Consider the following 15470-nt stretch of genomic DNA (forward strand, 5'->3'; position numbering starts at 1 on the left):
GCCATAATCAGCAATATTAAAAGAATAAAAGGCTTGCAATATTTCAGTTGATTTGTAATGAATCCAGAATGCATGACATTTTTGTTTTTTTAATTGCATTACAGAAACTAAATAACTTTATCACAATATTCTAATTTTCTGAGACAGTCCTGTATATAAGATGATTTCTGAGCTGATCTCAGCACCGACCAGTAGGCGGCAGCGTCTCCCAAAGAAACGACACCGAACTCATTTCAACAGAAAGACAAGAGAATAATCACGTGACTTCAACATTCAACGTTTTATTGTGAAAAAATCGCATCTCTTCATAACTTTTGACTTAAAACTGTACAATCAATAATTTAAAAAAAGAAAGAAAAAGCTTGCGTTTGAAGAACATTCACACACACTCACTCACACACACACACACACACATTCACTCGCTTCAGATTACTCAGCAGCCAAAAACCAGAATAGTGTTTTACAAGTGTGTGTTTTGTGTATTTTTGTGCGTGTCTTAAGTCGTCATTATAATCACAACATTCTGCTTCTTTATACAAATACTTCCACGACATCAGAGGCGTCCCTGAATCTCCCACGGTCCTCGAAACATTTACACCTTTAAAAATAACAAAAGAAAATAGGAAAATCGTCCAAAATGGAAACGAACACGGAGGAAGTCGTTCCAAAGGAAACCAGAAGGAAGTGTGGAAGTGAGACATGGAGGCGGAGCAACACGATGACCGCCTGTTCAGCCCTGAGGGTTACTAAAATCAACAACAACTAAAAGACTTATTTTGTCAAATCTTGGCAACAAGCTCGAGTCAAAGATCCTCCACACGACCGGCACCGAGGGAAACGAGCCACACAAACTCAACACGCCAAAAAAAAACAAATTAAACGGATTATTATCTCATAAAACCAAATCAAGGAGCCATGAAGAGTATGTTTACATAGACGTCTCCGAAATGCCCGAAGAACAATAACAATAAAACACTTCATTTTATAAGTGTTTCTACACGTTTTAACCTTTTATTAGATGATGATATACTGACTCATTATTATTTTTATTATAGAACAAATCATTTGTATTAAATGGGATGAAACCGTGGGTTCAAAAATAAAGATATTAGAGCTGGGAGGTCACAGAGGAAGAAAATCTCACATTTAAAACCTAATATTTAAAGAAAAAGACCCCACAGATTTATGCAAAAAATTTCAAACAAATTTAGATTTTGTTGTTGCTGAAATTTAAGTTAAAAAAAATTTCAAATATTTTTTGAACTAAAGTTACAAATTATTAGAAAAATAAACTTAAAAAAACATATTTGTGTTGTTAAGAAACGAATCATAAAATAATAATAATAATACGCCGTCATAATGATCTGATTGTGGAAACACCCGGAGAGAAAAAAGCTCAAATAAATAAAGTCAAACAAAAGGAGCAGCAGACGAGATGAAGAAGAGAGACGACGAAGAGGAGGAAGACAAGAGAGCCGAGCGCGGGAGGAAAGAGCGCCACAGATCTATTATTCAGCAGCTATGAATCATGGGACGGCGTGCAGATCAGAGAAGAGGAGGAGGAGGAGGAGGAAGAGAAGGAGGAGGAAGAAGAGAAGGAGGAGGAAGAGGAGGGCTCCAGTTGGAGCGGTTTGGTGTTAAAAAGAAACGAGTCGACGAGTCGCTGACACGTCGGAGCGAAAATTAACATTCTCGACTCGTAGCTGCCGTTTCCCACGGGCCCTGAACGCAGCGCGAGAACACGATGGCCGTTCATCATCTTGATGACTCACGTTTATTATTTCACACAAAGACGGCGTCCTCATGCTTTCTACAAGTCCCGCCTCGACAGACGGTCATAATGACTCGATCCCTCTCACCACCGTGCGTCGGGATATCACTCCGCCGCCGAAAGTAGTCCCCACCATGACGTCATTAAAAAGACTTTTAAAATGTGACTTCTGGAGCTGAAAACGCGTCACGTGCTTCGTGAAGGTATGATGTCATCCTCCATGAGGAGTGATTATTAGGTGATGATACGGAGGGACCGGAGCACCCTCGGGTGACACGTCCGTCTGGTCTCTGGACTACAACTCCCAGAAGCACCGGGGGTAAAAAAACAACACATGTTCTTTTAAAAAGGTTCACTGGCATCGAGATATAAATAAAGCCAGAGGGACGGCGGCAGAGTGGTTTCCATGGCAACAGGCAACGAAAAGCACGGAGATCAAATATTCATGTTTGGTGTTTTCCTGCAGGTGAACTGGATCACGAAGAAATAAGAAAAAACTGATCAGGTCCGGACTCCCGAGACCCGGTCCACCACGAAGACCTCCCCCGAGACCCGGTCCACCACGAAGACCTCCCCCGAGACCCGGTCCAGGACGAAGACCTCCCCCGAGACCCGGTCCACCACGAAGACCTCCCTCGAGACCCGGTCCAGGACGAAGACCTCCCTCGAGACCCGGTCCAGGACGAAGACCTCCCCCGAGACCCGGTCCAGGACGAAGACCTCCCCCGAGACCCGGTCCACCACGAAGACCTCCCCCGAGACCCGGTCCACCAACACCAGCACTCGGCTTGTTGCCAACATTTCCCTTCAACGAGTGATCAACACTCATAACAACAACAATAATAACAACAACAGGAGCTCGTTGGCATCAAAACAGAAAGTTAAGAAGAGATGTGAAGATGTAGAAAAAAGAAAAAGTGGAATGGAGGAAGGAAGGAAAGGAAGGGAGGAAAGGAGGGAGAGAAAGAAAGGAATGAAGGAAGGAAAGGAAGAGAGGGAATGGAAAATGAAGTAAGGGAGGGAAGAAGTAACGAAGGAAGAAAAAGAAGAGAAGGAAGGAAAGGAATAACGAAGGAAGAAAAGAAAGGAAGGGAGAGAAGTAAGGAAAGGAAGGAAGCAAGGGAAGAAGTGGTCTGGAGGACACGAGGCGTGTAGATTTCTGGACGGTCGTTGAACTCTCGTTCTCTCGTTCTCTCGCTCTCTGGTTCTCTCGCTCTCTCGTTCTCTCGTTCTCTCGCTCGACATCGGGCAGAAGGAAGAACTTCCTGTCCTTTCATCCCTTCATCCGTCATTCCCGCTCTTCAGGTTGGGGGATGTCCTCCTCCTCCTCCTCCTCCTCCTCCTCCTCCTCCTCGCCTGTTAATTAGGAGATCTTACAGTTGTTGCGGGTGCAGTTCTGCGGCGGGCTGCGCGGCAGCCGGATGGACTTGGACCTCTTGAGGCTGTTGCCCTTGGCTCCGCCCACCGGGCTGGCCAGCGAATAGGAGCGGCCGTGCATCATGACGGCGTTCATGCCGTTGGCCATGGAGAAGGAGCGCAGGTGGGACTTGATGGCCACCGGCAGCGGCAGCTTGTCGATGAGGTGGACCGGCGTGCACGACACGATGGCCCGGCAGCACAGGTCCTGCAGGCTGAACACTGGAGGAGGAGCACACATTATGGGATGGAGGAGGAGGAGCAGACATTATGGGATGGAGGAGGAGGAGGAGCAGACATTATGGGATGGAGGAGGAGCAGACATTATGGGATGGAGGAGGAGGAGCACACATTATGGGATGGAGGAGGAGCAGATATTATGGGATGGAGGAGGAGGAGCAGACATTATGGGATGGAGGAGGAGCAGACATTATGGGATGGAGGAGGAGGAGCAGACATTATGGGATGGAGGAGGAGGAGGAGCAGACATTATGGGATGGAGGAGGAGGAGCAGACATTATGGGATGGAGGAGGAGGAGCAGACATTATGGGATGGAGGAGGAGCAGATATTATGGGATGGAGGAGGAGGAGCAGACATTATGGGATGGAGGAGGAGGAGCAGACATTATGGGATGGAGGAGGAGGAGCAGACATTATGGGATGGAGGAGGAGGAGCAGACATTATGGGATGGAGGAGGAGGAGCAGACATTATGGGATGGAGGAGGAGGAGGAGGAGACATTATGGGATGGAGGAGGAGCAGATATTATGGGATGGAGGAGGAGGAGCAGACATTATGGGATGGAGGAGGAGGAGGAGCAGACATTATGGGATGGAGGAGGAGGAGCAGACATTATGGGATGGAGGAGGAGCAGACATTATGGGATGGAGGAGGAGGAGCAGATATTATGGGATGGAGGAGGAGGAGCAGACATTATGGGATGGAGGAGGAGCAGACATTATGGGATGGAGGAGGAGGAGCAGACATTATGGGATGGAGGAGGAGGAGGAGACATTATGGGATGGAGGAGGAGCAGACATTATGGGATGGAGGAGGAGGAGCAGATATTATGGGATGGAGGAGGAAGAGCAGACATTATGGGATGGAGGAGGAGCAGACATTATGGGATGATGGAGGAGCAGATATTATGGGATGGAGGAGGAGGAGCAGATATTATGGGATGGAGGAGGAGGAGGAGCAGATATTATGGGATGGAGGAGGAGGAGGAGCAGACATTATGGGATGGAGGAGGAGGAGCAGACATTATGGGATGGAGGAGGAGCAGACATTATGGGATGGAGGAGGAGGAGGAGCAGATATTATGGGATGGAGGAGGAGGAGGAGGAGCAGACATTATGGGATGGAGGAGGAGGAGCAGACATTATGGGATGGAGGAGGAGGAGGAGACATTATGGGATGGAGGAGGAGCAGACATTATGGGATGGAGGAGGAGGAGCAGATATTATGGGATGGAGGAGGAGCAGATATCATTTTTCATTCACAGATGTTATTGATATTTTTCAAATATATATATATTTTTCAAATATATATATATTTTTTAATCTAATTTAAATCTATATTTTTTAAATATCCCAAAAATATTTAGGCTATTTTTCTTCCAAATATTTAAACAAATATATCCTTCACCCATTTTTATTTAGAATTTTACAAAATGTTGATATTTCTCAAATATTTTCTTGACATTTTTCACTTATTTGTGTTTTTTACATATTTTACTGATATTTTTAAATATATATTTAAAAAATGATTTTATTTTTGTATTAATTATATTATTAAAATATAATTTTTAAATATAATTTGTATATAAATAAAAAAATCTTTAGGATAGTTTTCCGGCATTTTTCTTCCAATTATTTAATCAAATATATCCGTCACCCATTTTATTGAGAATTTTACAATTTTTAAAGATATTTCTCAAATAATTTGACATTTTTCACCAATTTGTATTTTTTGCATATGTAAAAAATATTTTCTTAGAATTATTTTTAAATCATATTATTAAAATCAAATTTGAAAAATCAAATTTGAAAATATATATTTTCAAAATATATATATATTTAATATAATTTGAAAATATATTTAAAACAAATATTTAGGCATGAATCGCCCTTCACTGGTAATAAATCAAGCTGCTTCCTCCAAACAGGATGCGACCTCCAGCAGTCGGAGGCCGCCGCCCACCAAACAGGCCGCCGCCCACCAAACAGGCCGCCACCCACCTCTGTTGGGCTTCCAGAACTTCTCCATGCCGTGCCGCATGAGCACGATGCGCGACAGCTCGGTGAACGACTCGATGACGTTGAAGTTGCACAGCGGGCTGACCTCGAAGAAGGTCATGCCGTTCTTCTCGGCGTACGCCCTCGCCTGCTCCGTGGGGACCTGCCGCTTGAAGGCCAGGTGCAGGCGGTTCCCGACCAGGATCCGGGGCACGCCAGGGGCATGCTGGGAAATAAATCAGGAATATTAAACAGAGCGATGCCTCGTTCACACAGACGACCAGTCCTGCAGACATTAATGAATAAACTGAATAATAACAGAATAAAAACACATCTTTTATTTTTTAGGGGGAAATTTATCACAATTTTTATTTTTACTTTAACAAACTTTGGGATGTTTTTAGAAACATTTTTGTGATATTTCTCAAATAACTTTTTTCACATATTTTATTGATATTTTCCACTTATTTTTAAGACGATTGTTTAATTGTTAAATCTATTTTAAATATTCAAACACATCTTCAGGACGTCGGAGCGCTCACCTCGTCGATCTCTCGGATCCAGCGGTCGATCCCGTCAAACGACCAGCGGTTGGTGATGTCATAGACCAGCAGGATCCCCTGAGGACACACACACAACGTCAACGGGCTCAACAGGACCAGGACCGGGACCGGGACCAGGACCAGGACCGGCTGTGGTAGTGGATCGGGTCTCACCTGAGCGCCACGGGAGTACGAGCGGAAGATGGTGCAGAACCTCCCCTGACCGGACGTGTCCCTGTGGAGAGAGAGAGGGATAGGGAGAGAGAGGGAGGGAGAGAGAGGAAGAGGAGAGGGGGGCGAAGAAGAGCCAGAGAGAGGAGAGATGAAGAAGAGTCAGAGAGAGGAAGAGCAGATCTGTGTTTAATAGTTAAAATCTTATTTTAGAAACTTCTCTACTCTGTGCTGCGGCATCGAAAACCAGTGTTTGTGTGTGTGAATACTAATAGGTGTGTGTGTAGGTGTGTGTGAATAGGTGTGTGTGGAGGTGTGTGTGTGTAGGTGTGTACCAGAGCTCCAGCTTCACTCTCCTCCCGTCCAGAAGGATGGTGGTGGTTTTATAGTCAATACCTGGACAATGAGGGGGGGGAGGGAGGGAGGGGGGGAGAGAGAGAGAGAGAGAGAAAGAAAAGAGAGAGAGAGAGAGAGAGAGAGAGACAGGGTTATGATGCATCACAAACACGTCGGGCTTAAAGACACCTACATTGAATAAAAGTGGACATGTTTACCCACAATGCAGTGCACAGAACTGCGATCGACTTCCACATACAAGCGACGTGTTTCTGTCTCGCTCTGAAACTTCTATATATATATATATATATATACACACATATATATATATTCTGATCTGACGTCATCGATATCTATGATTCATCTCTAAATCTAATTCTCTTCTGTTCTTTATTTACTGGGACTTTAATCCCTCTTTCATTTCCACGTTGCTGCATTAGAAAAGTTTACACTTGAATTCTTATTTCTGGTGAAGGAGCCGAACTTTGAGATCAAAGAATAACTAGCGCTTTGAGCTAAATGCTAACATCACGATCAGGGGAAACAACATGGCGTCTCCACAGGAAGTGACAAGGCACTTAAAATATAGAAGTAAACACAAAGTTTTACTGTTGGAGAGATAATGCAGCTTTAACACATGAAGCATAGACTTCTATACAACCAGAGGAGTCGCCCCCTGGTGGTCAGGAGAGATAATGCAGCTTTAACACATGAAGCATAGACTTCTATACAACCAGAGGAGTCGCCCCCTGGTGGTCAGGAGAGAGAATGCAGCTTTAACACATGAAGCATATACTTCTATACAACCAGAGGAGTCGCCCCCTGGTGGTCAGGAGAGATAATGCAGCATAGACTTCTATACAACCAGAGGTTTGTTTTCTGCTGATCGGCCGTGTTGTTATGTTATAAACAGGAAGGAATCCTTCACATGAAACATGTGAACACAGATGCTCTCCGGTTCCTCCACAGCTGCCGATAACCAAATGATCAACATCTTGGCGTAAAGTGCCATCGCTCCTCCGATGCCTCTGACGGCTTCATGCTGACGCTGCTATTCTGGGACCCGGCTTCCTTTGTTGTTGTTGTTGTTGTTGTTGTTTGGATGCACTCGGAGCCGCGCGAGGCATTCAGAGGTTCAGAACCTGCGTGACTCACAGCTCTGTGAGCAGATTATATATCAAAATAATCCAGAATTGTAACATGTCGATAAAACCAGACTATGAAGGTCACCTGAGGAGCAGTCAGTGTGTGTGTGTGTGTGTGTGTCACTCGTCCACCTCCCTCCAGCCACTGTCCAGGGTTCTCACACATGCTGACCGATGGTTTCCAGGGCGTTAAACAAAATGTCCATGAAGAAACTGAAATCTCGGTATAAACATGAATGTAGAACACGTTGCGTATCGAAAGCGTACGCCGGCTTATATTTTGAGCGTCTTTCTTTAAAAAAACATGTAAATTATTTCAAACTCGGCGTAAATGAACATGTGATGACAACAAAATGTCCATGACTTTCCAAAACTTTTATGATTTAAGTTTTTTCCAGGACTTTTCCAGGTTTTCCATGAGCGTACGGACCCTGACTGTAAGGGGCGGGACCTCATTAACAAAACGAGACGCTCAGTAGCCTTTAGTATCCCGGCTCCATTCGGCCCGTGAGGGCGGCGGCTCGAGTTCATCTGCAGGAACGCTTCACAGGAGAAGTTCGTGGTGGAGAAAAATATAAATAGAAACGTTTGACTGACGATAACCAGGACACCAGAATAATGAATATCATGGTTTGTGGTTTACGTCGACTTCAGAGCTGCCAGAAAGATGTTTCAGGGTGTGGTAAAATACTGTTTTTTTGCTATTATTAGTGATCAAAGATCATCTATTGGCATCGGCAGCATGATCGGCGATCATCTCTGAGATTTATTTGTTCCTTTTTTTCCTTTACTGCCGATTCGAGATTCAAAGCCGCCACTGAAACGGGTTTTATCAGGGTGTCTGCAGGAATTAACAAGTAAAATTTAAGACTTTTTAAGACTTTTTAAGACCACGTCAAAATAAAATTTAAGACCAAACGTATGATGGAAATACAAACCAAAAGGAAATATACAGTAATCTTTCCAAGTAAACACACTGATGTCTATTCAAAATGTAATGCGAAAGGATAACACAAAAGTCATTGCTGTCCTAAATTATATTTATTCATACAATATTTTCAAAACATTTAGGTCCCATGAACAAATTGCTTTTAACAACATAAAAAATAGTTCCTTTTGAAAAAATAAATAAATAAAATAAATAAATGACCATTTTAGCTGCTTTTAAAAGGCAAAAACATTTTAACAGAATGTGTGTGTATGTATGTGTGACAGAGAGAAACCTAGATGGATAGGTTGCCGTTTGTGGAGGACTCATCATGGACAGAGATTATACAGCAGAGTGTGTAAAACTGTTTGTGGAGGTGTGTGGGAATAAGTGTGTGTGTGTAAAATTTAAGACTTTTTACATACATACTGTATGAATACATATTTTTCCTCAACATCATAATAATAATAAACAAAACACTAACTCAGCACTTGAGTTAGCCTTCCCAAAAGAGTGTATGTACCAATTTATAACAATGTGCAAGAGCACAACTGAACATCGGGCCACGTGAAACAGAGAGGCAGGAAGGGAAGGAATAGGGACAACATGCCTGATATGTTATGGCATATGCCTGAGTTCTGCTGATTTATCCTCCAGATCTTTCTCAACCTCTTTGAGTTCTGTGATTTTTTCTTTGTATCTTTTTCTGAGTACGTTGGACTTGGTGATTAGCTGGGCCATGAGTGTGCCTGATTTACCCTCAGCTTGCTCTGCCAGTTTGTCTGCATCCTTTTCCAGGCTGTTTGCTACCTCAATCAGTATCTTCTTCTTCTTTTTGAGCTGCTCAAGGTAGTCTTCTGCAACTTTTCTCTTTTCTGTTAGTGCAGTGCTCGCATGCTTTCTCTTTTCCTGTTCCAGGTGTAGCCGATACTGAGACCTCGCTGAAGCTGCAGCTGCCATAAGCTCCTTTGTCAGAGGTACTTTGAGAACCCCCCCACAGACAGAGACATAGTCACAGATCATCCTCTGAGCAACCACTGTGTCTTCCTTCATGTTATCAGCTTCTATCTCCTTATTTACAGAAAAGCCCCTCTCAACCGTTGCTTGGCCATGGGAGAGGAGCAGAAGTTTCCTGGAGAAAGCCCAGAGTTCAGGGTAGGATTGATGGAGGAATCCATGCAAGAAAACATCCAGTCGTGTTTGCATGGGTTGGAAAGAAGAGAATGATTCATTTTTTGTCTCCAGAGACAAGAAATTTCCAAATTGCTGGACAATCACATCACCTGTCGTAAAACAAATGAACACAAAATAATTAAAAAATCAATCAATGTAATGAAAAAGTTCAGACAGAAACTACAAAAATCACATTAAGTGTGACAATGTCCATTCTGCTAGACTTCTTAATTGTAAGTACCGGCAGAGACGCCTCCTGACAGCTGGTGATCATGCAGAAACCTCTGAACCACTCCTTTCATTCTCTCACAGCACAAGCCGGGGTCTGAGAACATGTTCTGTGGGTCCAAACATGCCATCTGCCTCACAATGGTGTACTTCAGTGGGCTCTTGTCTTGCATTTTCTTGACAATGTTAGTCAAACAGTCCATGCAGTCCTTCCTAAATACCAACACACTGAGCTCTCCTAAGTTGCTGTTGCGGCTACTCTGGCGTTCCTAACAGGAAGAGGGGAGGAGGGCATGTGAGACTGACTAAAAGTTTTATGCAAAAATAAAATGTTGATTTCTTGTACTGTAACCATTGTTTGACATTTAACACCTTTGCCTTTACCTTTAGGATTGCTTCAGCTCCTAACCCAATGTCCACATGCTTTACGTGAACCCTTGCTTCCTTGGCATTTGTGTCCAGTTTGACCATTTGCAGTGCAGTGATGTCATCAACGATCTCTGCCTTGATGAACCTCTTCAGCAGGCTCTGAGAACATATAAAATACAACATATATAAAAAAAACAATACACATTTTAAGAAGTTTTGGAGAGGAGTTGTTGAATTCAAATTGAAATTGCATACACTTTATCCATCCATGGCATGTTATACATTACCTTCATGAGAACAGACAGATCTTTACTGATGAATGGCATCACAGGCTCATCTGTCTGATATTTAGTCAGAAAGGTGGTGAAGCTCCTAGAGACAGCCATGAAGAAGTGCAACTTGGCCATTATGAGAGGGTCATTCCGTGCCTCTGCAAGAGTGTCATAGGATGATGTTCTCGGGCTTGGAAGTTTTTTCTGTGTCACTGCATCTACATACATCACGATCATTGGCCATAATGCAATAGCCCTGTCGACGACAGGTAGGTTTTCTATCCAGCGATGCCCACAGAATGATAGGGGAAACACAGATGTCTTGGTCAAAGTGCAGAAATCTTCTCTTCTAGCAGGGGAATTATGAAAGAGTGTATGTATTGCCCTGAGCACTTTCTCCAGTTGCCAGACACTGAAGCCACATTTGAAGGCATTGTGGAGTGTGTGAAGCCCACAGCTCCCCACCACAATCAGCTGGGCACTTCCAAATGCCTCTGCATGTTCCTGTTGGAGCATTGACAAAAATTTCCAGTTGACGTTTGGTCCGTCCATCGAGATAGAAATCATATTTCTTAGGTCAAGCTGCTGCACACACTCCTGAGAAAAAGAAAAAACCGCAGACATTAGCCATAAAACAGTCAGCACATCTCTTATGACACCAGCACTTCAGATTAATGTCAGACTGGATAAATATGAATTAATTCTATTTTACAAATTATGCAACGTGAGCCATCCCTATAGCCTATAGCAGGGGTGCTCAATACGTCGATCGCGGCGACCTGCCAGTCGATCGCGGCGTAGTATGGTAGATCGCATGACATTTTAAAAAATGGTCCCGCCCCCCTGTCACTTTCTCTATAGCGCCACATTACAGCAGAAACACGTAATTTCTGTCTCTTGTGTCGCGTTAACAGTCCTCTGCCCGCCGTCTCGTGCGCCGCAGAGCTCCGACCCCCCCCCCAGTCAACAACTCTACTCTGCTCGCGTGCGGCAGGTGAGCGCGTACCCTCACTAGCACCCCCCCCCCCGTCGGTCGATCGCCTTGACTTGATCACATAATAAGTAGCTCACATGCTGAAAAAGTGTGAGCACCCCTGGCCTATAGTGTATACTACTTAGACATATTGACAGGTAAAATCAGACTCAACGACCATTCTAAAACTCAATTTGGCTGTTTTTAAATAATTTTGTATTTGAATTTGTCTAATTAACGTGTAGTGCCCTGTCCATAGCTGTTATTCACTTAACACATAAGTAAAGCTTACCTATATGATACACTAAACATATACAATAGGTTAGTTAATATATTAATGGCAGACTTACTTTGAAATGCTGAAGTAGGTCCTGAGCAGTTGCATGGCCCATGAATTGTGCTCCAAAAAATCTGGACTGGACGTGGTCATTTATCCAATAGCGCACATGCAAGTCCAGCTGTTTGTTCTTGGTGGTCTGGTTCAATGTCTCATCGAACATAATGACAAACGCACTGCACTGCTGGACTTCTGTGATTAGCTCTTTTTTTATATACGGCGCCAATCCAAATGTAGCCACGTATGTTGTCTTGTCTTTTCCGCAGGTAAATGACTGTACAAGGCTCGAATCTGGGAACATTGCTTTAAATACTTCTCCAATCCCGTCATTAGACCTGCATGAATGGTGGCTTGTCACAGTCCTCAGCACCCAAATCACCTCCGCTTGTAGTGTTGGCGTAGAGCCACACATTGCGCGGAGGTCAGATGGCATTACTGTTGGCTCTGGATTTCCTACGGTTCCATCCAGCGTTGAAGCGTTCACGTCAATGCTAGCCGTGGAGCAGAAGCTAGCAATGGCGGGCTGCTGGCGCGCCTTCGCGTGGTCGCTGTGCTTCTTACTTTTCACGTGCGATTCCACCGCTCTGATCCCCATCGTCCCGAGTTGGAAAGTCTTCCGACACATAACGCAGCTCGCTTGATAAGCATTTCCAGGCACCGACCGTAACCAAAAATACTCGTTTTTTTCGAGCCATATATTATTGAACTTGCATTTACCCATGTTGTCAAGAATGGCCGAAGCTTAACGTTGTCGGGGATTGATAGGGCCGAATACCCGGAGCCCCTTTAAGGGGCGTGGACCTGGTGACACCAGAGACACAGCAGCGCAGAGCCGACCAGAGCAACATACAGACCTGGCGGAACAGATTGCCTCGTATTCGCAGTGACATGACACCAAAAAAATTTAAGACCAAGCCAATCTGAATTTAAGACAATTTAAGACTTTTTAAGGCCTTATTTTTAGGAAAAGCGATTTAAGACTTTTTAAGACTTTTTAAGGACCCGCGGACACCCTGTTTATGATCCGCTGCACGTGAGATGTTTCTGACACGACGTCCCAAACTCACAGATCTTCATCTCGTTCACGACAAAGAAACGCAGCACATGCTTCACGTTATTAATACGGTCGATTCAGCGTCACGACTTTTCTTAGAATGTCTCGCGTTGTGGAAGCAACGGGTCCAAGCATAAACGATATTCTGAACTCCATCATAAGCTGGGAGCAGAATGTTGGTTCAATATCTCAAACGGCCCAGAAGGTCCTCCGGCCGATCAGCGGGAGCTGAAGTCTGATCAATAATGCAACGCGATCGCTGGGAGCCAATCGGAGCCCGAGGACGGAGCCGACCAATCACGAGCCGCTCCCCCGTCCAGAGGGATGGGAACCAATCACAAGCTCCTGTCTGCAGTCGCTCTGCTCCGCTCCATATTTAATGTTCCACGGCTTCTGATCTCACTCGCAGCCATCAGGACATCTTCCTCTCTGAGAGGGTCTGAGGGAGTCTGAGAGGGTCTGAGGGGGTCTGAGAGGATCTGAGGGGGTCTGAGAGGATCTGAGGGGATCTGAGAGGGTCTGAGAGGATCTGAGGGGGTCTCAGAGGATCTGAGGGGATCTGAGAGGATCTGAGAGGATCTGAGGGGGTCTGAGGGGGTCTGAGAGGGTCTGAGAGGGTCTGAGAGGGTCTGAGAGAGTCCGAGAGGGTCTATGGGGGTCTGAGAGGGTCTGAGGGAGTCTGAGAGGGTCTGAGAGGGTATATGGGGGTCTGAGGGGGTCTGAGGGGGTCTGAGGGGGTCTGAGGGTCTCACCCACAGGTTCCAGATCGGTCAGTAATGCCACTAACACCTAGAATAAGCTGCAAGTAACAACCATATCTCCAAGTGATTTATCTGAAGTTATACAATTAATAATTTGGTTTGTAAAATCCCCGAGACTTCGTCTTCCTTCCATCGTCGATTCCTCTGACGATGGTTCTGTCTGTATATGTTCAGAATATTTAATCGGACAACATTCCCAAAGATTGGACTACAATGCCCCCCCAGTGTGAGCCTCAGAGAGCTCTTTGTGTCCACTGTCCACGCCGCTGAACGCACAGCCAGTACGTTCAGCGAGCATGACATAACACAAGGAGCTCATCATCCTCATCATCATCATAAGAGCAGGACCGTGACTCACCACTGCTGTACGCGTAAGGGGACTCGGCCGATCCGTCCTGCAGGCTGTCCAGGATCTCTCCTTTGCCCACGTCGCTGTCGCCCACCAGGAGGAACTTGAGCAGGTAGTCGTAGCTCTTCACCGGGCTGCCCTTGCTGCCCTTGCTGACCATGGCGTCGCCCATGAGCCTGTTGGGGGGGGCGAGGGGGGGGGGACCCTCACTCACTTCAACCAAATCTCTGCCGGGTCTTTAGCCCATGAACGTGTCTAAAGGAGAGTCCAGCAGCTCGAAAAGTCCTTCGAAGAAGGGCCACTCACAGGTGTGTGTGTGTGTGGGGGTCCTAATGAAAAACAAGCTGTGTCACAAACACGTGGGTCCGAAAAAACAAAACATCAGAATGGATAAAAGTCAGATTATAATAGTTTTGCTCAGTGAGGGTAACTTTTAATGAACAACTTGGTGCTCGTCTTTCAAACAGATGAGCCGCAGTTTATAAACCAGGTTTAACCACAATGTGAGAATTAATTCACCTTCTTGAGCCATAAAAACACAACATGTGAGAATATATGTCTGAGTGGAAGATATCAAAGAGCGACGGGAGCTACATCCGGACAGGACGCCTCTCACAAGGTCTCTGAAGGGAGGAAAACATGCTCACTGTCCGGCAACGGGATTATTACGCGCCACTTTTGCAAATGTTATTTGCAGATATCTGTTCTGAGATGTGTTTTATAGAAGGAAAACGCACCGCTGTAGTCTTTTTGTTCCCGTTTAGAAGAGAAAGCTCTTCGGGGAACAACAAGCTAGTCGACTAGCTTAGCCGTTAGCACGGGAGCTAACGCTGTCAACAGACTCGGTAGTTATTAAAAAGACATACGTCACTGGTTGCGCGTTATGCTACAGTTATAACAACCTGTATAACACCTTTTATAACCGCACTTCCCGCTGGATATAAACTGCGCGCGGCGCCGCTAAAAGCTCAACTTCAACCCACGTCTGCGTAGCTTTCAGGCCCCTTTCGGGGTCTTTCTTTAGTCCGGGGTGACAATAATTTCCGGAACCTCTCTGCGGTTTTTATCCAGAAAACAGTGATATCTTCGGTTGGGATCAGAGGCCCGTGGCGCTTTTAAATCCAGTCCAAATCTCCGTGGGAGTACTCGGCAATCTCAGTCCGTGATTTGTCCCTTTTCCTCCATGTATTGAACCATGCTCACCGCCGTGACTCTTCTGCCGCGGACCGACGCAGACTGCGCGGCTGACAGAGCCGCACTCTCTTGTTCCCGCCCTCTCGCCACAAGCCCCGCCTCCCCGCGCACGCAATTGGACGCCGCTTCCGCGGGGAGGAGCAGGACAGCCTCTGATTGGCTGGGCAGAAACGTCCGTCAAGAGCCTGCTGTCAACAACACGCAGATGGTGAG

General features: G+C 45.3%; 2 protein-coding genes across 5 annotated transcripts; both read right to left on the reverse strand.

Annotated features, from left to right (window-relative positions):
- Positions 1-261: 261 nt before the first annotated feature.
- On the reverse strand, positions 262-15456 carry rab40c (RAB40c, member RAS oncogene family). Of its 2 annotated transcripts, none has more exons than XM_056406547.1 (7): positions 15047-15456; positions 14073-14392; positions 6474-6534; positions 6142-6202; positions 5968-6045; positions 5429-5651; positions 262-3409 (listed from the first exon to the last, which is right to left on the reverse strand). In XM_056406547.1, the coding sequence occupies exons 2-7, from the start codon at positions 14233-14235 to the stop codon at positions 3135-3137; spliced, it is 861 nt and encodes a 286-aa protein (XP_056262522.1). In that variant the 5' UTR covers positions 14236-14392; positions 15047-15456; the 3' UTR covers positions 262-3134. The 2 variants fall into 2 exon arrangements, with proteins under 2 accessions (XP_056262522.1, XP_056262521.1); XM_056406546.1 differs by having other exon boundaries at positions 14977-15456.
- Positions 8641-13517, reverse strand: LOC130188267 (uncharacterized). Of its 3 annotated transcripts, XM_056406525.1 has the most exons (5): positions 11913-13505; positions 10605-11186; positions 10333-10476; positions 9962-10217; positions 8641-9830 (listed from the first exon to the last, which is right to left on the reverse strand). In XM_056406525.1, exons 1-5 carry the CDS (start codon positions 12618-12620, stop codon positions 9166-9168), a joined length of 2355 nt encoding a protein of 784 aa, XP_056262500.1. In that variant the 5' UTR covers positions 12621-13505; the 3' UTR covers positions 8641-9165. The 3 variants fall into 3 exon arrangements, with proteins under 3 accessions (XP_056262500.1, XP_056262502.1, XP_056262501.1); XM_056406527.1 differs by lacking the exon at positions 9962-10217 and having other exon boundaries at positions 11913-13517; XM_056406526.1 differs by lacking the exon at positions 11913-13505 and having other exon boundaries at positions 10605-11502.
- Positions 15457-15470: the final 14 nt, after the last annotated feature.

The sequence above is a fragment of the Pseudoliparis swirei genome, chromosome 23, assembly GCF_029220125.1.
Source record: "Pseudoliparis swirei isolate HS2019 ecotype Mariana Trench chromosome 23, NWPU_hadal_v1, whole genome shotgun sequence".
In the NCBI taxonomy this organism is placed as follows: Eukaryota; Metazoa; Chordata; class Actinopteri; order Perciformes; family Liparidae; genus Pseudoliparis; species Pseudoliparis swirei.